This window comes from Stegodyphus dumicola, chromosome 4, assembly GCF_044657685.1.
Source record: "Stegodyphus dumicola isolate Sdum_Otavi_A_Nest chromosome 4, ASM4465768v1".
Taxonomy (NCBI): domain Eukaryota; kingdom Metazoa; phylum Arthropoda; class Arachnida; order Araneae; family Eresidae; genus Stegodyphus; species Stegodyphus dumicola.
The window spans coordinates 53,519,766-53,547,105 of record NC_140771.1 but is presented as its reverse complement, the minus strand read 5'-3'; the positions used below and the strand labels follow the sequence as shown (position 1 = coordinate 53,547,105).

Sequence of the window (27,340 nt, the reverse complement as noted above, 5' to 3'; positions counted from 1 at the left end):
TGCTGAAGTGCTACATTGCTGTGTAATTAGATTTACTTAGTATATGAAGAAAATAAATTAAATAATAAATCTATATTTTTCATTAGTTTTTTTTTTTCAGGTGATCAGTGCCAAAAAAATGTGATTTACAAACAATGCGGCAAAAATGATAGTTTGAGTGATAAGAATAAAAAAATAAATAATACAGTCAAAAGTCTTTAATCCGGACTCGTCGGGACTTCTCTGCGATTCCGGATTATCGATTTTAGATCATCAGTTTAAATCTGGTGAGATGGGCATGCACAAATTATAAAATTAAAAATATGAAACCGTAATTTATGAAATAAAGAGCAATTATGATCTAAAGCACATCAACATTTACCAAAAAAAAAAAAAAAAAAAAAAAAAAAGCTTAGTATTTATTTGTTTACTTTATTAAAAATTTCTTTTAATGTGTGCATGCGTAAAGCGTACATTATGCATAGTCAAAATTAGAAAATTGAAACCAGAAAACTATTTGATGTGTACTCGCGATGTTTATAATGACGAGGAATTTGATTTAAATCATATCAAAGACCGAATACATCAAGATGAAATACTACATTTAGTAAGGAATTATAAGCTGAATAAAATAAAGACATCTGCCCTGAAGATAAGGATAGTGCTGACAGATCAACTTCCAGTTCATTGCGCGGGGCGAAGTCCCCCCCCCTTCAGAGCAGCGTGAAATTGATAAACAGATTTCGGAATGGTTAGAGAAACAAAGGATATGCCTTTATCAGTTAAAATTCCATAATCAGGGTGAGCGCCAAGCTTCGTGAGAGTTTTTTATTTTGTCGCGATTTTAATTTGGTTGTGGTTTCCCGCTGTATGTTTTCTTGTGGCAAACCTAGAGCTTTATTTCGGTAACTGTAAGAGCGCAAATTTAGTGTAGCCAGATTTTTTTTTAATTTAATTTTGAAATACTGTGTTTGCTTTTAAAAGTTTTACTGTTTAATATTATTGTTATATATATGTTTAATATTATATTTATATAAATATTTGCAGAAGGTTAAGCTGTTGTTGGTGGGAGAATGTTGGATTTCATATGACATGAAGTTTATAATTTATGAATGTTTCCATTAAATTTTATTCAGTTGAGTTATTTTTTTATTTTATTTTTATTTATTTTTTTTTTAAAGTTTTGTTTTTTGCATATGGCAACCGAAATATGTGGAATATTTACAGCTTTGAACGAAAGTTGTTTAGTGTGTTGAATTCCACGACAATAGTAACTTGAATATTTAAGTTAGTTTGTGATGCTGAATACGCATAATTTGCTGTTCTGTTTACATGTAAAACTGACTTCGCAGTGCTCTGATCTGATAAGTGTATACATTTATTTACTCAATAATTATTTACAAGAATTGCTCATTCTTCTATTTTATGATGAATTACATATATATAGGACTATTCTTTTACTTGCAAGGCTGTTGGACTTTGTTTACTCATCTAGTATTTTATCATCTCATTTTACTATTCTGTTTACATAAAATAACGGCATTTCACTACTGCAAAACTTAAAAGTTACTATTCTGTTTATGTATAAAAATCACATTTTAGTACTTTCATTTAGCGCACCTAAAAAATTCGCCAAATTTTGAAGGCCAAAATAGTTTGCCGCCAACTTACCCCACTTATGGAATTTTAGCCAAAGAATATGTATAGACTTTCTTTGTTTTACCCCTTTATCCATTTTTTGCAGCCATTTCACTTTTTGTTTGATGGACATCGAAACATACTTTCGCTTTGGCAGCTCCAGCATTGGAAATTCTATTTGACATAATCGAAAGTTCAAGCTTACTTTTATAAAATTGCTTTGACAGTCTGCAAAAAATAATATTCTGGATCCAATTCGAAGATTGGAACAATGCAATCTGCAACATTAACTGAATTAGATGATTTTAGCTTAGCTACCGTCCGTTATACATTAAACGCGCATGCGTGAACGTATTGTGCGTATGCGTGAACGCATTATCCGCTGACGCATGCGCAGAAAGTTTGTAGCTTTGAGGTCCGGATTAACGACTTTTGACTATTATTTATATGAACTTCATTTGGGACCAGAAGTACGAGAGCAATCCCAAAAAAAGGTCTCCTATATTTTTAGATATACAAAGAACCGTTTATTTTCTATAATTGCTACATCACTTTAAAGATTGAAGAATGCTTTATTTTTCAACATAATCGCCATTTCGGTCGATACATTTTTGTAGACGCTGTGGCAGTTTTACAATGCTCATGTCATACCAGCTTGCCACCATGCCCTTCAGGAAGCGTTGAACCTCATATTTCACCTCATCATCAGAGCAGAACCATAGCGGCGAAGAAATTTGCGGGAAGAATCAACCCCTTGTCGTTTGTGGTCTTCTGTCAGCATACGCTGCAACCATCTTGCACACACCTTCCAATATTGCAACTTTTCCATTAAAATCCTGTGGATGGTGCTACTGGAAACCTCAGGAACCAAAATGCAGAGAGCATCCAGAGTGATCCTCCGATCTTTACGCATGAGTTCCTCAACTTTCGCGATTGTCTCGTCGGCAATTGACGGCCTCCCACTCCTTTCTTCGTCATGAATTTCAGTGCGACCGGCTGTAAACTCTCTACACCACTTGCAAACATTTTTGACATCCATGCACGACTGTCCATACGCTTCCGTCAATAGGCGGTGAATTTTAACCGGTTTAACGCCTTTTGTGTTGAAAAATCGAATAACTGCGCGCACTTCGCACTTGGCGGTAACATTTATCGGCGGCAACATTTTCCAATGGCTGCCAAGCCAAAGACTGAGCATCCGAGTGAAGGGCCTGTGTCCTTTTGTGGTAGCGGAAAAGGCACCACTCACAACAGTGTTGCCAACAACCGTATTAAAACTTTCTCTACGTCCCTAAAAAATAGGAGACCTTTTTTTTTTGGGATTGCCCTCGTACATATACAGCAAAATGATCATAGTGGGAATGATAAATTGAAATTATGTTGTGTATATTTTTAAATTGAGAAAAATTATTTACATTCTGAAAATTACATAAATTAGTGAAGATTTAATATGATACAGTTTTCTGTTATTTATTCAAGCATAGTATCATTTAGTAATTAAGTGCTTTGAGCTGAGTTAGTAATAAGCGCTTGAATAATTTAATCATTCACCAAACTTGGAACAGCTGATTTAAATAATACTCCATTATTAATATAACTTTTTAAAATTTTCTTTCTCAAGGTATTTGGATATAAAAGTTGGAAAGCCAGTTATTGAAGCAGGTTATCATATGGCAAATTTAACAACTCCACATGAGGTAAAAATTTTATGTGATTATTTTTTTTATGTTTGATGGTACATTTTGCGAACTATATAATAAAATATAAAATATAAATTGATTTAACTCTTGTGGCACATCCTATTAAATTTTAAAAGTCTGAATTACTGATTCATGGAGGATCACCTCTTGAGCATCATGGTGTCATGAACCTGGAACCTCAGTTATCTTTTTCTTTTCCCTTTTCCTCTTGTGTATTATTTTCTCAGGGTTGCTTCTGGAAAACTGGGAAAAGTCAAGGAGTTCGAAAGTTGACCAAAAAAGTCGGGGAAATGTCAGGAAATTCAAATATTTTAAAATCTTGAAAAGTCAGGGTATTTCTTATTGTTATCCCCCAAAAAGCGATTTTCACACCAACATTGGAAGTGATCACTTTCTTGGTGAATCATGTATTGTGCGAGTATCATTTAGACAGCTGGCATCAAACCAATTTTTGCAGTACCAATCACAGATTGTCTTTTAGAAAGGCAAAACAAGTTTCCAGCATCTTTGGTTTCCAGTACCCTCGAGAATTCAGAGATTCACATGCGCATTTGCAGTGCATGTTGAGCAAAAGTAAATTCCCCTCATTTTCGAAACAAAATCTTTTAAACCTTTTCTTCTTTCTTAAATGCTTTACTTGTCATTTTGCAGTAAAATAAAAAAAAAGTAGCAATTATTCATCTAGGCTAACCATTGAATATAGCTATTCACCAAAATACCGTTGATTTTTGTAATTCATTTTTAATCCTTGAGTAATTTGTTTTAATGTTATTCATATCATTTAATGTGCCTTCTTGCTTCTAAATTTATTTATTATTAGTTAATAATACTGCAGGCAATTTTCTTTGGTATACTTGTGAAACTAATTCTAGCAGAAATATGACATACCATCATGGAATTTAGTGCACATATTTTTTTTTACTTACGTATGTTGCTAAATAAATATAAAATACTTGAATTTATTTAAAAATATCATTAAATAGATTTCTTTTTTCCTTTAGCTGCAAAATGTCTGCAGAAAAGACTTTTTAAATTCCTGATTGGGCAGATTCTAATCTCAATCCTCAGTGGAGAAAACAATTTCTATTATAGTTATAAAAGTAATGCTTTGGGGATTATATATATATACATCAAATGATAAGTAATATGTAATTGGAAATTTTTGTGTTTTCAGGTAGTACCATAATTAATTTACAGTCAGCACAACCAATGCGCATGATGCGGATAGCCTGGAATTTTCTTGAAACACACCTGAAAAACCTGGAAAAGTCAGGAAATGTCATTCTTTTATTTGAGTAGCAACCCTGTTTTCTCCCTTTTTACCTTTCTTTTTCCTCTTTGGAAGTTGGATACTATAAAGTGCAACTGCAAACCTTTTTCCCAGCTTCTCATGGTGGGTAAAACTGTTCATATGTTTGATGTGATTGTAAATTTGTGTGGAAAAGAGGTTTGCAATACACTGCTTTGGCTTCTGATTTAGCTGATCTTCTAAGTATCTAATTTAAGTTCTTAATGATCTTGTAAGTCTCAGTTAACTGGGCAAATAATATTTGGGTTTAGAACAAGAAACTGGAGTTTCCACTAGGTGTCTCATTAAAATCGGTGGCTGTTTGAGGAATGCTGTGACGCTGTGCATATACAGGCTGTCTATAATTAAAGAACCCTATTTCAAAGCTGTGTACAAGCAAAGCCCCTGATCAGAAAATTGTGAAATTTTGTGGTGGACTTAATGAAGGGATGAGAATGTCTTTCAGCGAAACAAAATTAATTACAAATAGCATCATCAGAGAGCATAATATTAATTTATATTAATAAATTATACATTTAACCACACCTTTACAATAGTTTTACAATTGTACAAATTTTTTCAAAAAAAAAAAAAAAAAAAAAAAACATGTTCTACATGATGGATATCATTTTCAACTACCATCTGAAATCATAAGATAGCATGTTCCACGGTTGACCAAAGCTTGTGCTCAGCATGTGGAGTGTAATGCTGGCTTTAGGATCATGTAAATTCTTGGATTGTCACGACTTATCAGATGTTTCATGTGTCCCCAAAGCCGAAAATCGCATGGATTAAGGTCTGGGGATTGGGGAGGCCACACATTACGAAAGTGAGGGTTGTTTCGATAAAACAGTCTTACTAACAAAGCACAATCTCATAAATTGATCATCGTAATGAACAACAAGCACATTGAAAACAAGGTCTCTGCGAATGTTTCTAGGTTTTATAATAGCTGCTGCATGACATCGACAGAGATTTACATAATTACTACAGGTTTTCAAAGTAAAATGTCATCTATTTGTAACTTTTTTTTTTTTTTTCCTGAAAGACATTCTCATTTCTTCATTAAGTCTACCACAAAATTTCTCAGTTTCCTCATCACTGATTTTGCTTGTAGGCAGCTTTGAAATAAGGTTTTTTAACTATAGACACCCTGTACAACTGGCACTGTCGCAGGGATCTGTGTCCCCTTATTAGATTCTATGGTGGGTGGTGCAATAATTTTCTGAAGTTTTTATATCTTCCTATTCTGTCTTTCTCAGATTCAACGTCTCAGCAGTGGTTTGGGCAATTAATTTTTGTCGCCAAATTTTGAGACTATTTGGCGACATTTTGGTCTGGTCCCTGTATCACTGTAATAGATATTGTGAATGGAATAACTGTAATTGATTTTATGTGTAATCCCTTTCCAGTCCTCATATGCCTTCCAGTAATTTCGAAAAGCAGAAAGTACTAGAAATCTCACAGCGGCCGGAAGAAAACCATATAAGACCAATGAAAGCATCAATTGTTGTTGTTGGTAGTTCCGTGTCAGTTCAGAGTACTGAGATATCTCTGGATTAGCTTCACTGTTTAGATGCACTTTGCATTGCAATTTGTTTAATAATGTTCTTAGTAGCTTGAAGTGATACTAATGATTTTACTTTGTGATACTGTGAACACCTGTACGAGTATTTCTGTGGAATGTTCCAGAACTCTGAAGTGTTTCTCTTGATAAAGTAAATTTTATCAACCTATCATTGGAACTGGGTATATTCAATCTAATATAAACACGTATGCATGCAACAGTACATATTCTTCATTAACAACAGAGAATATAGAAATTGAACTTGAATCTTTTTCCTCATTGTCTAATTCAAGATTTTTGGTTATAAAATTTATCAGAGTATTATTTTCATTCATAAATTTGTGGAGGGATAACATTATAAATTGTTTTGATGGGTAAGAAGGGTACCAGCTGAAAACAGGCAGAGAGTTAGAAATTTAGTGATAATGTAAGACTTTATAATTTTGCTTATTCTGAGTACTGTATATATTTCCATAGTACTTTTCAGAAAATATGGCTGTTTTAGAAATGCAAGTCATTCTGAAATTTATATAACCTCGAATACAGGAAGTAAAAACTTTATTGCAATATTCGTGAAAGTATATTTGTTTCCATTTCAGATTCATATTAATGAATATAAAACTAAGTTTATTGCTAATATTTGGAATAACAATTATTGAAAATGAATTTTTGCTGTCTTGATCTACATACGAGGGCCATCCAGGAAGTAGATTACGTTTCCGTCTGTGTCCGCTAGGGGCGGGGCTAGCGCGGCCATCTTGGGGTCAGAGCGTTGCGCCAAGGTTCTTTAATATACTAAGGTTAGGCCAGGAACGGAAAAAGCGTGCCATTGGTTGCTGGTAGTGACGTCACCCGGGAGACAAGACGCATCGGCCGACGCATCTGCTACATGATTTTGGTAATGGAAAAAATGTAAACTAAAGCAAAGTGATCATTTTATATGTGGTAGATACACCGGAAATACCGGGTTAATACTTTCCGATTAAGTATTTTGTTAAAGAAAATGTTTATTTTATGCACAGAATTCGTACGAATGCTGAAAATAATTGTAAACATTAAATTCTTTTCGTAAAGGAAAGCATTAGAAAATGAAAAACGTTATTTAAGTTAATTAAGGGAAATAAATATTGTAAAACAAGGTATTTTTCAATATATTTTCGTAGTATTGTTTGCACTAAATAAATCTTGTTGAACAGAACGCATGATGGCATAACTGCTAAGACCATGGCAAAAACATAATCAAAAAGTATTATTCTATTTATTTTCATTGCTCATGCACTTTTTTTAATACAAATGAACTTTGACATTCCATGAGAAATATATGATCGTGATTTTCAGTTTAAATTACTAATCTCAAGCAAATATATATATAAAGAGATTTGACTTAACAAATTCATATTTAAATACCATAAAATTCTACAAATGTCTTAATATCCGTCATTATACTTTTAAATAGTATACTTATCACATTCTTTTTAAAGTGAAAATGCACTTCATACTGATTCACTTCAGATTTTAGCAGAAGTGCATATATTTTCAGTATAATCTAAAAGTACTCTTATAATCCCTTCACTCCCAAGATTTCTATATAACATTTATCCTGACGTGATTAATTGCTACAGTAAATAATCTTCGATATTGGCATCCTGTTCTTCCTTCCATACATTAAAAATGGAACAATTAAAATACATTTTCTTACACATATACGCACAATAATAATAATAATAATAAACTTGCCCTACATCTTAGTTTCGGCCCACCAGCGGCCGAGCGGTAAAGTCGCTGAACACTGGTAGTTCGGTTCGAATTCCGCGAACGGGCTGGCTGCATGGGTGTTTTCGTGGTTTTCCTCATGTGTAACGTGTATACGAGCCAGTTTCCCTGAGAAAGTCCTCCACGAAGGCATCACAACGCAGATAGCCCTAGTGTGCTTTACCATAATTAAATACACCACCACATCTTAATTTCAATTCAGCCTGTACATAAATTAAATATTTTTAATTACTAATGTATTTTTATCAGGTTGTTTCTTAAAATACTTTTGTTATACTCGAAATATGCGTTCAATATTGAATTATTTTTCTTTCTCTTATAATTAAAAACAAGTTATATGGAATCAAAATTAAAACATATGCAGCAGTTAAATAACACTGAACAGAATATCTTACTTACTCTTTCGCTATTTGTATTGTAGCATTATACACAGATTTGTTTTCCTTCAGATTCAAGCATGTGTAAGTTATATCAATTAAATTACATCACACATACCTGTATGCATCAGTTAAATAACACTGAAGGAAATATGTCACTCACTCATTCGATGTTTGCATCATAGTGTGGTCGAGAAATTGTTCTTTCGTCACGGTGAGGCATGTATCAGTTTACTTAGTTCGCAAAGCTTAACCCAGACGCTGCTTCAATACATAGAATTCCGTTTGGGATGTAAAGAAAGTAACCAAAACATGTGAATGAAGTTGGATACGCGAATTTATTAACTAATCATTCAGGTACTCAGTATTGGTAAACATGACACTGAGTTTAAATATCTCACTACGATGTAAGTCTCATACACAAAATGAAGATTATGATAAAAAATGATTTAAAATGAAAAATTTTTCAATTTAAATGTAAAATAGGAGTAAAATGAAAAATAAATGTAAAATTACATCACAGTTATGTATGAAAACTATTAAACGTCATTAAAAAAATAGTTATTTTATCTGGTTGTAAAGAGTGTTTTCCGAATTAACAACACAAATCAAATCAAACTGTTAATGCAACGAAAGTAAACAAACGCCAAGAACTAACGCTGTCACCCACATGACGTCATGCGTATGTGGCTTAACTTTCTCCCTGCACTGCGCATCGCTCTTGGGCCCCCCCTGGCGTTGCGCAGCTCAGTCTGCATCTAGCCGTGCTAGTGAGAGGTTCGTGCTGTGCTCCGTTCAGATACTGTGACGGTTTGAAATGTCTGCGTTAATTGAAAATCCCGCGAGCTGCGAGGTGCGCTCAGTAATAAGGTTTCTGACTGCAAAAAACTGTAAACCGATAGAAATCTATCGGCAGCTTCGTGAAGTGTATGGGGACAACATTATCACTGAAGGTGGAGTGCGTCAGTGGGTCATAAGATTTCAAAATGGCCGAACCAATGTTCACGACGAAGATCGAAGTGGGAGACCCAGCATAGTGACCGCCGAACTTCTCGAAAAAGTCGATGCTAAAGTCCGTGAAAATCGAAATTTCACAATAACGGAACTTTCTTTGAGTTTTCCACAAATTTCGCGAAGTTTGTTGCACAAAATCATCAGCGAAAAGCTTGGTTACCACAAGTTTTGTGCAAGATGCAAGGCAAGAAGAGGTAACGAAGTGGTTGAAGGCGCAGGCGGCCGAATTTTTCGACGAAGGAATTTCCAAGCTCGTACATCGCTACGATAAATGCCTTAATTTGTATGGTGACTATGTAGAAAAGTAGTATTTGAGTGTGGCTTTCATCTGTATATAATAAAATTTGTTTCCTATACTTTGTTTATTTTTTTATTCCAAAACGTAATCTACTTTCTGGATAGCCCTCGTATATCAATTATTTACCCAATTAAAAAAATAAAAACTTATTTTATTTAAAATGGAATTCTTTAAAAATGAATGCATTAATTATAAATAATTTAAGGGAGATTAACTATTCTTTATCATCTGAAATTTAATATAGTATGATGATTTGTTGTAAAACTTGGAGGTTATATTTATATTAGAGATTTCAAGTAAATTTAAATGTAGTTTATAACGTAAGTAATATATAATGCATTTAAATGTAGCTTATAATTGATGTTTTCTTCTAAAATATAAGTTTTTTCATTTAAAATAGTAATCAATTTTATTTCAGTGTCGACTGCGAGATATTACATACAGTGCACCCATTACAGTTGATGTAGAGTATGTGAAAGGTCAGCAGAGATACAGAAAACTTGATCTAAATATTGGAAAGTATGGCATATTTGTAATTTTTTATTATCTCTTAGTTATCTTTCTATTATGTAAAGTAGCTTGATAATTTACACTGTATTTCTGTGGTAATATATCAAGTTAATGAAACTCAGTTTTAAAGCATTAGTAGTTTACTTAAAGCATTAGTTTTAAAGCATTTTAAAATATGGATTTTGCAATCTGACTTTTTGAGTTGGGAAAAATTTTGTTTGTAATTTTGTTCAGGTCGTATTGTATTTTTAATGCCAAAAGGATTAAGTATGTTTTATCGAAGATCTGCCCCTTATTAATATTGGTTTCACTGATTCAGCCATACATATTTTGATTTGCAGATGCATTTAGAGTTTGAAATGAAGTGATTCAAGGATGCAAAAATAAATTGTTTAATGATGTTATAAGGTATTTCTCCTACCTTCTTAGCATGCTTTCATGGTGTAGGGTCAGCACGCTCAACGCATATTCGAGAGGTCTGTGGTCCGAGTCCCGGCGAGGGCATTGCTTATTTTTCATATATCCTGCTTCCAAATAACTTAATGTCTCTACAGTTGCGCCCAAGCTAAAAAAGGTGGTGGATAATGATTCTCCACCACCAGGATTTGGCGATTGTGTCCTCTAATCCCCAGTCACCCTTCAAAAGGAGGAGTATGTAAGGTATTTCTCACGCCTTCTTAGCATACCTTCGTAGTGTAGTGGTCAGCACACTTGACACGTATTTGAGAGGTCCGTGGTTCGAGTCCCGGTGAGAGCATTGCTCAATTTTCATGTCTCCTGCTTCCTAATAACATAATGTCTCTACAATGTTTGAGAAAGGTGAAATAGGTTAAAAATGCATAGAAAGGAATTTAGGCAAATAACATTGCAAATGTTTTGGTAGAACTCTCATTACTTTATAAATAAAAACTCATGAAATTAAAGGGTTATGAAAATAAGGGATATAAACTATACAGTTCTGTTTGTCCTAAAGTTAAAAAGTGATTGAATTTGATTTAATGATAATAATATTGTCTTTAAATCTTTATAATTTGACTGCTATTGTCTTGTAAGTTTAGGATAACAATATAATATTAGGTAATAAAATGCATTGAAATCTTTTGTGTGTACTGCTTATGAAATTGACAGGATTTTTTTAAAATATAAATGAATATTGGTATTGAACATCACTTCTATGAGGTGACCACTTTCACTGAAAAAGAAAAATCTCTTAAAAATATGAGGGGCTGTTATAGGGTGATTTCATTCTATTTTTATTATTACGTATTATAGGAAAATTAGTCTGTTGTTGAAAATTTTGCCATAGACAGAAAACTGAGAGTTTAATGTTTCCCCTTACTCAATTATTTTTGGGCAAAAGAAGGTAAAAAATAATTTTTAGATTGAAGTAATATAGTAAACTTTATTTGAGCATATTAAAAATAAATTATTTTTAACCTCTGTGTACCTTTTTATTAGAGGTTATTTGTTTAAATTAGCATATAAAATTTAATTAGTGTTTAATGTATTACTGGATTATTTTTAGAATCATTATTAATATAGCACAAATAATGCATTCCATTTTTTAAGGATGCCTATTATGTTGCGTAGTTCCAATTGTAGACTACGAGGCAAAACTCAGCATGAATTGTATTCACTGAATGAATGCCCTTTAGATCCAGGAGGTTATTTCATTGTTAATGGAACAGAGAAAGTAATTCTGATGCAAGAGCAACTGTCCAAAAATCGAATGATTGTTGAAAAAGACAGAAAAGGTTGCATATCATGCCAAGTAACAAGGTATTTATTTTTTGTTTCATATTCAATTTTGAATTAATTTTCCTGAATCCTTTTATTAAACCAGGGCTTCTCATAGTCTTGCAAGATTTTCTATTATGCACCTTTCAAAAATGCCTTTATGTTATAAATAATCGCTCTTTAATTCATTTTGTGTGATGGGGAGCTTGAGAGGTTTAGAGAATTCAAATGAAATTAATTTTTCGCGACTAAAAATATTTTCAAAAGAATGTTTCTCCAAGAGTATTATAGATGATTTCTGTGAAAATATAAATAAGAGAAACATCTAATCTAAATAATTGAAATAATTAATTGGAATTCATGATTTTTATCCCCATATTTCACTGTTCACAACACAATAAATGACTAATTTTATTATAAAAAATAAATGAGGTGATTACTGAAGGCAACATAGATAGAATGTACTCTATTGAATTATATCTACATTTAAATTGAATAATTCTGAAATACAAATTAAATCTTTGGGAGTTAACAGATTTGACAAATAATTAATGTAAACTGAAATTTAGAAATTTCTAACATTCAGTTTTATGTCTTAATTAGAAAAAATTAAAAGGATTTATTTACATTCAATTTTGAGTCTTTTGATTTATGGAGCCCACCAGCGGCCGAGCGGTAAAGTCGCTGAACACTGGTAGTTCGGTCTGAGGTTCGAATCCCGCGAACGGGCTGGCTGCATGGGTGTTTTCGTGGTTTTACCCATGTGTAACGTGTATACAAGCCAGTTTCCCTTAGAAAGTCCTCCACGAAGGCATCCCTCCGCTTACGCAGATAGCCCTAGTGTGCTTTGCTGTAATTAAATACACACACTTTTGATTTATGTAATGAGAACACATGAATGTGGGAAGTTTTAAAAAGACCTTTAAGCATAAGCAAAAATATGTTGTTGTATAATCATAAAGATATAATTAGATAAGTTTAAAATTCCTGAGCCTATAGACTGAAAATGAAACAGTTGTATTTTGATAATTGTAAAACACGTTTCAACTTTCTAATTGTAAACCATTATTATGAAACTAAAACACTGGCCAAAAGTATTGATTTATGAACAGATTGTTATAAACTTGCATTTACTTAAAATTTCTATATTTGGGAATATTATTGTTATCTTGGATATTATCTTAAAGCATTTATAGTTCCTAAAGGTAAAACAAAAATGTGCAAAGTATCTATTATAATTTCAATGGAGAAAATGTAAATATTCATCTGATCCCTTGTCAGAAGTATTTACTATTGTTTATTCACATTTTCAGTTCAACCAGTGAAAAGAAAACTAGGACAAATGTCATAACAAAGAAAGGTCGTTTTTATCTGAAGCATAACAGTTTTACTGATGTAAGTCCTTTTCTCCATCTTTTTATATGTTTGATATAGAAAAACTGAAATCTACAATCTGTATCTCTAGCTAGTGGAATTAGTTTGCTTAATTTTAAGTCTATGTTAATAAGTTTGAAAATTAATAGAGCATATAGTAATGTTACTATTCTAATGCTTCCTTAAAAAACAATGATAATAATAATAAACAAACAAAAAATACCATATATCCTCAGATATTTTCCCCCCTTATCTTTTTATCACCAAGTTCTAAATTTTTAAAAAATATATATGTAATTTTCCTCTTCCTCGGTGCATTCAGAGAATGAGCTTCCTTAAATATTAAAATGGCTTCGTCCATGCACTGATTGTTTTCATTTTATTAATGATGACAAACTCTCCCAAATTATCTGCGAAGATCATTCTGAACCTTTCCCTTGTAACTGTTGAACATTATGCCAGCCTAATACAAAACTGACCCATTACAGCAAAGCAAACATGAAATGACATTAAGTCTACAATTTTACTTAGCTGAACTTGCTGTAATTATTTATGGAGGATTTTAGTCCTAAGGTGTAGCAGAGGCAACAATGAAAATGAGCTACAAGAAAATACCTTATCTGATATTATAATATTAATATTACTGTGTATTACTATTAGAACATAGGTTTCCTTTAACCCATTAGCCGCTGGTGCTGCGTTGACGCAACGGTCAAAATAAATGCATCTATAAATATAACTACCCAAGATATTTTATACCAGCAGATGATTTTGTGTAGGGAATATTATGAAGATTATTTCTGTAAAAAAATATTTGTCTTCAACAATCATTTTGCTTATAATAATTAATCTCATACTTTAAGCAAAATTTTCGATTGGGTAATTTTGCTGAAAATATTTAACGAAAGAATCGCCATCTTTATGAGTGATCTATTTTTAGTCTAGGTCACCGTTTATCAGAACATTACATCAGTCAGATGTTTATATTTGTGTTGGGAAGGAAGGGAAAACAGGTGTTGCATTGACGCATAGTCAGCAGGAAACGGGTAGTCAATCTCCTTTTTCACTCGTTCCTTTCGATGTTCTGGTTCATGCTCTGGTTGTTTAAAGTACCTAGAATGAGGTATCTTACATCAGAAGAAGCCCTTGAAAGATTTTTTGGTGAAGAAACAGATGATGATAATGTTAATAATGACCAGAATGAAACTGATATTGTTGTTGTTCCCCCAGAAATTGCAGAGGCTAGTGACGAAGAAGAAAGGAATAACAATGTTTTAAATTATGATAATGATATTTTATCAAATGATACTGCTGTAGAAGCTGAAATTCACGTAAGAAGTAAGTTTCAGCCTTCTAAAAGCAGTTATAGTCAGACTAAAAATTTAAAAGCAGAAGACTGAAATCTTGAAGTGGATAAAAAAGGAATTGTTAGTTATGTCTCCGGAAAGACATGAAGAAAGAGATAGAAGAGAAATTATAAAAGACAAAGCACAAGGTAAAACTAGTGCACAGATTTTCGATTTTCTTTTTGGTTTAGACATTTCCTCTCTTCTCGTTGAACAGACAAATATGTACGCTCAGCAAAAAAAAAAAAAAAAAAAAAAGAGCCCCAAAATTTATTGCATCTGAAGCCTATATGAGAAGATTTAGTGGTGGAATATTATTGCTTACAGGATATCAATCTTTACCTCAAGAAAAAATGTATTGGTCTTTTGATAAGGACATTATGTTCCTGTTGTACGAGAATTGATATCACATTTGCAGTACAGGAATATGAAACAGAATTTGCATTTGACAATACTGATAAATTATATGAGGTGAGACCGTATCTAAACTTACTAAATATCACCACTTTTTACTACTGGAAATATAAAGTCTCTTTTAGATTTCACACGCGAAAATGCATTATTTCTTTTGCAAACTCCTATTGAGAGTGTAGAATTAGCTAGACATAGATCAGCAACAGGAAGACCTGGTAAATTCAGCATTCAAACCATTGCATGGAGATGGTAGACATTTTATCGCAAAGTCCGTTGATAACAAAAGACTTTGTTATAAAAAGTACCATAGCCAGACTGTTTATAGATGCAAAGTATGTAATGTAGCTTTACATCATGATCGTAATCAAGCTTTTCATGCTTGAATCTTTCAAATGAAATAATCTGTATTTGTAAAAGAAATACAATGTATATTTTAATATTAAATTAATTACAAGTGATTTGTAGATTTATAAAATATTATACAACTAAAAAGTAATCCTGTGCTCCATTCAAAAGAAACATCATACGAGTATAATCCTACTCACTAAACATCCGTAGTCTTATTCCGCTGATATTGCGCAAACGCAACACTTGCTTTTTCCACAGGTAAGAGCATTTTTTTAATTTTAAATGTAAATTTATGTTATAAATGCTTAATTTAATATTTGTTATTATTTTCATGAGAAAAGAAACATTCCTTGTAGTTTTGGCGGTTAATGGGTTAAAGAAATAATTGTAGTGGTAGTTACCTCTAGTTTATCAATGACTGTTCTTCATTCTTACTGTAACCATGCACTTCAGAAGTTAAAATATTCACATAATTTTCCCCTTTCGGATTTCAGGTGGTAAAATTAGTAAAAAAGGTGAAAAAGTATGCAAAGAAATGAATTATTAAAAAATCTGGTGTAAATACCATATGACTTTTTTTTTACAGAATATTAAATTGTATACATTTTCTCCTGCCTTTCATTTAAGCTTATTTCCTTGAATTTCATTAGAGATATATTTCTCATTCAATTAATTCAGTTCTTACTTCACGACAAGGCGAAAATACATAAAAACTCTAAATATCTATATTAAAAATTGAAAGATATAAAAAAACATAAAACACCAAATACAGTTAAAGCAATTAAAAATGTTTTTTACAATTAAAATTACAGTTTCTATATAAAAACAAGCAATTCGGCCAGCGGGCAAAAAGGCAGATTTTTCGGTGTGCAAACCTGAAAGTTTACTTTTGGTCTCACTCAGCAAAGACACTGGAGGCGTAGAACCTGACTTATAATTTGTTGTGGAAGATATGCTGAGTCAATATGTGGGATAATTTAACAACTTAAATGATAATTCCAGAATGGATTAAGCATAATTTAATTCGCAATAATAAAAGAAGACATTACTTTGTTGTTGTGAAGCTTAGTTTCTCTAGATTAGCGTACAATAACATGCAGGTTTAACTAAAGGCATAAAAACCTTAACCAGAAGATAAGAACAACATAATTCAATCATTTTTATATGAAAAAATGCACAATTTGCAAATATATAAGAATAAGAAAACTGAGTAACGGAGTCAATATATATATATATGTATATTTATATGTATATATACTTTTGGTGTGTCTGATTGCAACCAAAATAGGAGGTGCACATCTACATGTTATAGCAGTCATATATACAAAATTTCAACATTCTAAGGCTACACGTTTTTGAGTTCTGCAAGGTACATGCATACGTACGCACACCATGAAAAAATCTCTTCTGAATCCATTTTAAATCAGTTTTATAATTCATTTATACCTTACATATACCTTCCTTTATAGCGTCCTTACATATAAATGCCGTGTGAAAACAGCGGTAAGTTGAATTTGCTAGCGGTCAAAATGGATATTTTTTCAAATATGATACCCGAAATTTTTCACGATTACAATATTTCCTTTTTACTTTGTAAATGGAAGTAAAAATTAAACATTTTGATAAAATGGTTAAAAAAGCATGTTATACTGTTTTTTTATTAATGTATGATTAGCATTTGTTATATTGTTTTTATATGATCTATTTGGACAATGTTTACTAACTCTCTTTTAATTAATTTTTCAGAAGAATGATTCTGCTTTTATTAAATTTATTAGCTGCACTATCTATTTGAACATGAACCTAGACTTCTTGTATGGACAAAATGTCTAATTTCGAATTGATAATTAATGTAAATTTTTTTAAATTTAAAGTCGGGAAATATAATGCCAGTCAGTGAATCTGTCATTCACAGATTTCCACGTCACCCATGAGGTAATGTGATTGGGATTCATCCCCATTATTTAACGTGGTGGGATTCCCAATAGGTCTACATCATGAAAAATTGCCAACATAAAACTAAAGTTTATATAATATTTAACTGTTGTCATAAGTTGATTTAAATGTTGTTTGTATTCATTGGATAGATGCAAGTTACTTACCAGTTTAATAATTTTAAAGAAAAATGCATTCATTGGCAACATTGTATTTCATATCTAGTTTTGGCAAAAATAAAAGAAAGTTCTGAACTTGGATTTGAAAACCAAATGTATGAGAAACTTCTATTGTATAACAAAAGTCCATTTTGGACAAGATTTACGTAAAATCCATTCTTAGTGCACGTCTGCATTGTGGGATGAGTAACTATGCAAAATTTCAAGTCAATCGAATGTATAGTTTCGGAAATCTTGTGATGAGTCTGTGGTATTTTGCTCATATATAGATTTAGTAAAACTGCCATTGTCTGTTGGATTCTCTTTTTTTAAATAATCTGTGGAGATTCACAAATGGTCATCTATAATTATTTGCATTCTATCTCATATTTTTACGAAGGAGGCCAAAATTTTGTGTCTAGATTGTATGTTTTAGTGATAAAGAAAAGAAATTTTCAAATAAGCTAATACATTGAAGAAATTTCTGAGTGTAATGCAATTTTTGAAATGGCAACCAAATTTGAAGGAAAGAAAATATGGCTGTTATAACTGTATCACTGAAGATTTCTTTTATCTTTAGTACAAAGTTTGAGATATGAAATTGTTGCTATTTTCAGATTTTTAGACTATCAGTTTAAATCTAATAAGATGACATGTAGACTTAGCAACAATAGGACATCACTTCTGTTTAAGTCAGAAAAATGTGTTTCTCAATAATCATTCAAGGACTGAAAGTGTAATCACGGTTTAACATCATTACAAGGTCAGTTCAGTTTTGTTATTGTAGTGGAGTAATTCCATAGCTGGCAGGTGTCTGAAAGTGACATAAATTAATCTCAGTGAGTCAGGAGGGGGGGGATCACATTTATGGCACACCTGCTTCTTTTTATTAAATATTAAATTTTCCATTCCTAAACTTTTTTTTTTTTTTTTTTTTGTATGGCATGTCTTGTTTGTATGTTGGTGGTTTGGAGCTCTGGATATTGGATGTTCAGATCTCTGACTTTGTACTATACCAGTTATTTTTTCTCATTAATCTATATTTTTTCAATAAAATAAATAAAGCTTTTTAATTTCTTTCTTACTCATTTTATAGTTATAGCATTATCATATGTATTGTAATATGTATTTTATTTCTTTTGAAATTTCCTTGGTGTTCTGATGGAATTTAAATAATTATATGAATATTAAATTAGATTGCTTTTCTAGCTATTTGCTATAAAAATCCATCAGGTTATTGTGGTCCGGATATAGCCAGAATTCCAGATATTTTTACTTTCTCAAAATCAGGAATTTCTGAATTTGAGAAATTATATATACCATGCCATAATGTAAATATATAATCTTGAAGATTTAAGTGCATAATTAATTGTTACTGATGCTAAAGCTGTAAAAAAATGTTAATGGTAAGTTAGCTCATTAGGAAGGGGGTTTAAATATTTTCTGAAAGGAATATATAGAATTATATGCAAACAAAAGCTTCCCTAAAAATTCTTTCCTTATTAAATTTAATAGCATGAACCCTGTTTTGCATGGTGAAATAAATGCAGTTATTGCTTTCATAAAATGAGCAGAAAATTTTCTAAGTGCCATTGCAAAAGATGAGAAAACACCTACTTTCAATAAATTATTCCTGGTGAAGAAACTTGGATCCATGCTTTTAAGCTAAAGAGTAAATCTCACGGAAACATCAATGATTTCGCTCTTCAGGTAATGATCAAAGACCACCTTTCCACAATAAAAGTGTAGGTTTTTTTTAAAAATTTTTTATTTTATTATTATTATTATTATTTAGAAGGTTAGTTGAGTTCAGTAACTTAACATTTTTTAGAATAGGAATTTTACAGTTTTGCAGAATATTTTTTAGAACATGTAATTTTTTACATTTGTAAGCAGTGCTCATTATAGTTATATGGTGACAACAGCTTAAAGAACATAATTCAAAATAAATGCACTGTCAGAAAGTTATCTTATTGCAAGGTGCCAACTGCCTATAGATGCTGTCTGCAATACTGCAACTTTTTAAAAGCTGAAATTTAAAATGATGTCTCAAACTACACGTAGCCCAAATCTTGGCGTTTCTGTCACTTGCTTGGTGTGCTGAAGAGGCATTAGGAATTGATTCAACATGGGCAAAGAATGAGAAAATGGAGGCTTTCTTGTATATTCCTCAATCACATTAATTCATTTTGTGGGGTATAAGAAAGTTTATGTGTCAATGGGCTATATATATTACAGAGTAGTAAACTGGTAAAAGATGCTAATCTAAGTTTTCTATTTTTGTTGAAAAAATTTATAATTGCTGACTAGTCCATTAGTAACAGATCACAGTTGAAATTATTGTAACTATTAGCAGAAGTGCATTTTTGTATGGCTTTAACTCGTAATATATGGCAGAGGTGTGATATTCTAAAGCTGTTCGCACATTTAAACAAAACTTCAATTCAGTTCCATACTAGATATGCCGCAGATGAGGAGACCCAATATTGTCAACATGGCCAAGAACAAAGAGCTAAATTAGGTATTAGTGTCATCACCCCACAAATTCAAACCAGCATGCCATTAATCTGCATCACTAGTAATTCTCAGAGCGTCATTACAGAAAATGCTCAAAGATATGAAACTGAAATTATATTATTCAAGACTCATCAACATGCTGAATGAAGATGATCCTGATTGCCACTTGCAATTTGCTGAAAAGTGGCTCACCAAGTTAGAAGAGTACCTGCAGCTGGAACAGAGTGGTATGGACTGATGATGCCAAATATCTCCTGTCTGGTAGTCCATTACAAACATAATTGTATATACTGTTATAAGTCTAATCTAAATGCTGTAGTTGAATATGATGATAAAAGTTCTGGTATCATGGTCTGGGGAGGTGTGTATGAAGATCCAAGGTGTCATTGAAGGCCTTTTCTTCTTTGAAGTTGGCATCAATGGTGAGAATTACGTGGAGCTGAGTAGGGACACTGTTTAGCCATTACTTCACAGAGAGACCGCGTTAATTAGTTTTGGTAGCAGCGGAATCAAGTTCCTCCTCGTTTTGCCATAACAATGCAGATGAGACATTTCTGTCCATTTAGATGACTGGGTCCACTCGCTTCATCCCACCCTATCACTTTTTCCCTGTGGTATTTAAAGTTAAAATTTGTTACCGCAACACCAACATCCTACAAGACCTGAAAGATGTGGTTAACTTACTGCTATTCTTCATGAACGGTGTGCAAAATCTTGGTGAAATGTGTGTTTTTGATGACAGGCCTGTGTTGATACTGACAACTTGCGATAGATCACACAATGAAAAACTCATATTAGAGAGTGTTTATATTACAAAATAAGTAATCTGCTTTCTTTTCGTGCCAAATCTGCTGGAAGTTACGGTACATCAAAGCATGGTCTACTGTTTATGCCCTCCCCCTGTATGTAGTGGATAATTATTGATTTGCAATCATTTTAAGCCAGAAATCAAGCTGAAGTTAAAATTTATTTTAAGAGCATTTTTTAATATGTTTAATAAAATAACTTAAACACATTTTTTCCCCCCATATTGCAGGATATCCCCATTGTAATTGTTTTCAAAGCTATGGGCTTTGAATGTGATCAAGAGATAGTTCAGATGATTGGTACTGATGAGAGTACTTTGACAAAACTTTTTCCCTGCATAGATGATTGTCGTCGAGCTGAAGTATATACTCAAACTCAAGTAAGATTTGCATGATTATATATATTAAGGTATATGCATTTGTGTCTTGTAATGCTTTGAATAAATGTTCATTTTTAAATAATTGTTGGACAGGTCATATTAAACCTGGTTTTGAAGCAAAAATGTAAAATCTAGAAGATTTATTTATACTTCAAATTGTACAAGAAAAGCATGTATATAACAATAAGTATTCTTATGTATTTAAATATACCAATATTCTGTTCTGCATAGTTTGCATTTGGGGATTCCCTTTTGTGTTTTTAAAGTAGTTATTTTTAAACTGATGAAATATACTTGATATTTAAAAAATTTCGTGAGTAATAATAGTTAATGTAAACTGTGAATTATAATTTTATTTAATCCTGTTAAGCTTTCCGAGGACCTTATTTACATTTTGTTATAAGCGTACTTTTTTCTTTTTTAATATAGGCCTTACGATACATGGGAAGTAAACTGAGGCAGAGAAAATTTTGGAACTCTGCATCTGCTGCACAAAAGAAAACTCCTATTGATGAAGCCAGGGATCTCTTAGCTACAACAGTTTTAGCTCATGTTCCAGTATGTACAAGTAATTTACATTCTATGATAATTTGTAATTATGAAATTAATATGCTAATAGATTCTAGATATTTTTTTTTTCTGTTACTTATTTTGTTATAATGAAATTTGTATCTTACATTTAAAGGGTGTTTTAACAAAGTGCAAAGTATTATTTCATTCTGTTAAAGAAATATGTATATTGTTTAGAAACATATTTTGTATTCATTAATTTAAAAAAGAGCTTTACAGCTGATTCACATAAGTTTGGAATAAATAAAATGCAACCAAACATTTTCAGTTGAATGCAGTATTCATTTCATTCATTCAAGTAACATTCGCATTGATCCTGTGTTCAAAATATGGAATATAAAAATGGAAATTCAAAGCAAATGAAACGGATTTTTCAAATTATTATTTGTAAAAATTTGTTTTTAATTCATGCCATATAAAATGATGACAACTTGAAACTAAACTACTTAATCTCTTTATCCAATTTTGTAAAATTTTTCAACAAAAGAAAAAACAAAAGTGAATTCATAACTTAACATTTTGTGGTTAATTGTAAAATGTTTCCCTGTTCCTCTACATTTGCTTTTGAATTTGAAAGTTTCAAAGTCTGAAATATTGCGATTATATTTTGAAAGACTAAAATAGTGTTTCATTTTATTTTCTACGAATATGTATTTGGAAATAAAATGATGTTGGAAGTAAGATTTTGTTAGAAGTATATAAGATGTAACTATGGGTGGTAAATTAGGATTAGTACTCAAATTAAGTATTCAAGATTATGAACAGGTTTTTTAAAGAGTAACTAGTAACATGGGAGGATACTTTGGATAAAATAAGCTGTCAGAAGCAGTCAGCATGAGCAGTCAGCATGAGGCGAGGGAGCATGTAATTTTATTCCACAGTGAATTTCATATCTCCTTTTATTCTAAATTTCCATTTTTATTACATTATTTTTCACATTAAAAAAAAAAAAAAAACTTTAAGAAAAAATATATATCCTGCTCCAAAATCTTTAACTTTATATTGGCATCCATTATTCAGTGTTTTGGGTATATGTAGAGAAAAGACTTACATTTAAAATAGTAGATATAGTCTTATATTACCAAATATATCCTTAGTCAGAAAAGTTCCAGGACAATTTTTTTTATTTCTGAGTTTGCAGTACTAAAAAGGAACAGATGTTGTTTTTATGTTGCCTGGTATCAGGGTTGCCACGCTACTGGAAAAACCGGAAAAAGTCAGGGAATTCGGAAATTGACCAAAAAAGTCAGGGAGTTTAAGTGTTTTAGTCAAAATCTGGAAAAGTCAGGGAATTTCATACAACGGTGATGCTAAAAAAGGCGAGTTTTGCGCCGACGTCGGAAGAGAGAACTTTTTTGCCGAATTGTGTATCATGTGAGTGTCATTCAGGCAGCTGGCATAGAGCCAATTTTCGCAGCTCCAATTTGATTGTCTTTTTAGAAAGGCAAAGCAAGTTTCCCACAACTTTTGGTTTCCAGTAACCTCGAGAATCGCATGTGCAGTGCATGAACTAAAGAAAGTACCTGTTCTCGTATAAAACAAAATGGGTTTAATCCTAGTATATGGTACCATGAAGGTTAGAATTAAAAAAAATATGTATTATAAAGAAGGAAAACCTCTCTGCAACAGATGTGGCTCGGTTCCATCATAGCAGGAAACAGCTGTGCATGTGTGATATATCTGTCGCCAAAGCTCGAAACCGGTGTCAAAGTTCGAAGGTCACGTTATCAAGAGTTCATAAAATGAATATCGTTTAAAATGTCTTTAAACTCTAAAGGAAAAGAAAATATTTTTTGGCGCAAGTAAATTAATTCATGGATTAGTTATTTTGAGGGGGGGGGAATCTACAAAAATCCGTTTTTAAAATTATTGCGAAAAATCCAAGAAAAAACGTTCTTTGATAAAACGTTTCTTCTTGGATTTTTCGCAATAATTTAAAAACGGATTTTCGTAGTTTTCTTTTTTGCCAAAGAACGTTTCTTCTTAACACGTTTCTCAATTTCCGGTACACATCGCGGAGAGGGAAATTCTGGCCGCCAGGTTCCATCGCCAAATCCCTTGGCCAATTTTTCCTCCGCTTTTTACATAGACGTTCTTTGGTGAGAACAATCTCCATGTATGGTACAGCGGGATTAGGCGACATGATGATGAGCAGTAAACGGGTCATTTTGTTCTTGGCGACAATTTTCAAAATCATGCGAAGGCCGTATCGTATACTAGGATTTTACCGCAAAACCTTTTTTTTTTTTTTTTCTTTTCTTTTTAATTTACCTTGTCATTTTGCAGTAAAATAAAAAAATAGTAATCAATCATCTAGGATAACCATGTAATATAACTATATTCACTAAAATATTGTTGATTACTCTAATTAAATTTTAAGTAATTATCTTTATTTTTATGTTATTCATATCATTTAATGTTGCTTCAACCCTCTAAATTTATTTATCATTAGTAAATAATATTTCCAAATTTCAGGAAATTTTCTCTGGCATAATCCTGAAATTAATTCTGGCAGTATGATGACATCACGAAATTTAATGCACATATTTTTTCCTTATGTATGCTGCGAAATAAATATAAAATACCTCAATTTAGTAAAAAAATATCATTAAATAGATTTCTTTTTTTCGTTTAGCTGCAGAATGTCTGCAAAAAAAGCCTTATTTTATTCCAGATTGGGCAGATTCTAATCTCAATCTTCAGTGGAGAAAACAACCCCTATTATAATTATATTTGTGTTTTCAAGTGTTAAGGTGCCTTTTAAGAATACACCTCACACAAATTAAATTTACCTAAAATCTAACCTAACTTTTAGCATTGCGTAGCGATTTATAAGAACCGGATTAGCCTCGTGTTGAACTGGGGATGATCATGAGTAATAATTAAATAAAACATACAGTTGTTATCTAATGTATATATCTTAAATTTTATTAAGTTTTTTAAGCGGAAAAGTAAACAAAATTATCAAACAAAGTGTATCAAGAATAATTAAGAATAAATGTGTCTCTGGGATTTATTGAATAATTAAGTGAATTTGCTACACAGTACAAGTAATACCATAATTAATTTACCTCTTAGCACAGCCAACGTACGTTATGCGGATAGAATGGAATTTTCTCGAAACATACCTGGAAAACCTGGAAATGTCAGGGAATTTCATTCTTCTGTTTGAGTGGCAACCCTGTGGTATGCGTTCTTACTTGACGTGACCGTGGCCATGTTTCCACGCAAACTTAGTAGGTGGCAGGGCTGTGCATAGCAACACACTGTTTGGATTGTTGTTGCATTTGTTAAGGTGACACAATGGATGCTGCTTGGGAGCAGAGAGTAAATATTAAGTTCTGTGTTAAGCTCGGGGAAGCCCCTAATGAAACATGGAATATGATTAAGCAAGCATAATGTAGGTGAGACACTTTCAAGAAGTTGTGTTTTCGAGTGGTTCAAAGGTTTCGTGAAGGCAGAGATTCAGTGCAAAAGTGTTCCAGAGCTGATACCAATGCAAATGTAGAGCGTGTAAGGCAGTTATCACAAGAAGACCATCATGTAACTGTGCATATTACATTAAAACTGAACTTCAGTTATGATGTGTGTCATAAGATTTTATGTGAAGATTTAGGAAAATGGCAACCTAATGCAAGAATCATCCCTCACTTACTAACAGATGAACACAGAGAGGAAAGATGAAGAGTTTCTGCTGAACTATTACATAGAGCCAGAAGTGATCACACATTTATGTCAAAGATTATTGTGATTTTTTTCTTGTTTCCATTAGTGAAAAGGTGATTGAAAGGAAAGGTTTGTCAAGATTATTGCAGACATTCAACGAGCTGTGACAAATGAGCTTGCAAGCTTGCAAGATTTCTGTGCTTGCTTCCAAGACCTCCAGAAATGTTGGCAGTTCTGTATAGCAGAGTTGCCAACTTTCCCGATTTAGGCGGGAGACTCCCGATTTTCGACTGCTCTTCCGCTAACCCGATTTACAATACATTTCTCCCAACTTTTTCTTATTATTAAAATTTTTCACGATTTTTATAGAACTTGGCTTAATACTTTGTTATAGGAACAAAAAAAAAAAAAAAAAAAAAAAAAAAAAAAAAAAAAAAAAAAAGTGGTTTTAGACGTCTGAAAGCAATTGAATTTTCTCTAGATTATATCTAAAAGAAAACCTTGTGAATCAGATGAGAATTTCTGCTTTGTGAGTGAGAGCATACATATCCAGAAACACCGTTCTCCAATGGGCATCGAGCTGCACTGCATGTCATCTGACATATATTAGTCAATGAGCACAAAGCAACCTCAAGGCTGTTATTTGGATGTTCTTTAGTTATTTCATTCATCTTGTTCTGAGTTGTGTGAGTACACATGCCTTCGGGAAATAGTTTTAGAAATTACCATCTTTTGTTATGTCTGCGAGAAAGGTGAAATACTTCCGTATGTTTCAAAAATAGCACACAGTTGACTTTCCTTCCATTATTTCCTCAAGGAAATGTAATAAATTTGCGATGTGTACCGTCCGTTGTTGCGATTTTTCAATTTTGCATGGTGGAAGGGCGGATGTTCTCAATCTTGTGTGTACACAAAAACACAAGGACAAGAGTTGTTTTGAAAAAAATGAAAAATTAAATTTTTCTTCCGAAACAAAGGAACAAAAAATTATTAATGCAGAATGTCTGTTCTCTGCCTTTTTACTGGAGCACAACCTGCCACTGAATGCATAGGATCACGCTGCAGCTTTATTTAGAAAAATGTTTCTCAATAGTGAAATCGCTAAGAAATACTCAATTGCAAGGATGAAAACATATGCAATTGTTAAAGAAATGGGTTTGATAAATAAATCTTCAGTTATTGATTGCATTAAAACAGCTCCGTTCTGCCTCTCTACGGATGGAAGCAATAATACCGATTCAAAACTGTATCCAATTGTTGTTTCTTTTTTTAATCCAGAATCTTCAGAAATTGAGTGCAGTTTACTTTCTGTCCTCACTTTAGAAGGACATTCGACAGGCTTTAATATAGCACAGCTAATTATTAAAACTTTAAAAGAAAATGCAGTCCCTCTGGATAATTGCTTAGCACTTGATGCCGATAATGCATCAGTAATGTTAGGCTTAAGGACTGGTGTTGCAGGCATCTTAAGAAAGGAAAATTCAGATTTGCAGATTATGAGGTGCACCTGTCACCTCTTAAATTTAGCAGCTGTAAAAGGGGCAGCTTCTTTATCAATAAATGTGGATGAACACATTGTTGATATTTATTATTATCTTGAAAGGAGTTCTAAAAGGAAGGAAAAATTGAAACAGTTCCAACATCTGCATAATACTGAAATGAGAAAAATTTTGAAATATTTGTGTACACGTTGGCTGTCATTAAAGAAATTATCTAGAATCCTCGATCAATGGAACCTTTTTGCATTTTTTAAAGAAGTGAATGCTTCGAGAGTTAAGATAAAAGGCTCTATTGAAAGTTATAAAATACTTAAAGTAAATGGAGGTGTAGTTACTACTTACATTGTTAAAAATAGATTTGAGAAAAATAAAGTAATTTCTGCACCATTAAGCAATTCAACTGGCAGTTCTCAAAGTAATACTGCAAAATATAAACGTAAAGCTGA

At 32.2% G+C, this 27,340-nt stretch overlaps 1 protein-coding gene across 3 annotated transcripts in view; it reads left to right on the top strand.

The window, feature by feature from the left end:
- Positions 1–27,340, top strand: part of Polr3B (RNA polymerase III subunit RpIII128) — a 123,408-nt gene that overhangs the window by 27,191 nt on the left and 68,877 nt on the right. For all 3 annotated transcript variants that reach the window (XM_085814884.1, XM_085814885.1, XM_085814886.1), the window contains 6 exons: positions 3,239–3,314; positions 10,053–10,153; positions 11,714–11,923; positions 13,195–13,276; positions 21,010–21,159; positions 21,589–21,717. In XM_085814884.1, the coding sequence (XP_085671010.1) occupies positions 3,239–3,314; positions 10,053–10,153; positions 11,714–11,923; positions 13,195–13,276; positions 21,010–21,159; positions 21,589–21,717 (748 nt within the window). The remainder of the gene's footprint in view (positions 1–3,238; positions 3,315–10,052; positions 10,154–11,713; positions 11,924–13,194; positions 13,277–21,009; positions 21,160–21,588; positions 21,718–27,340) is intronic.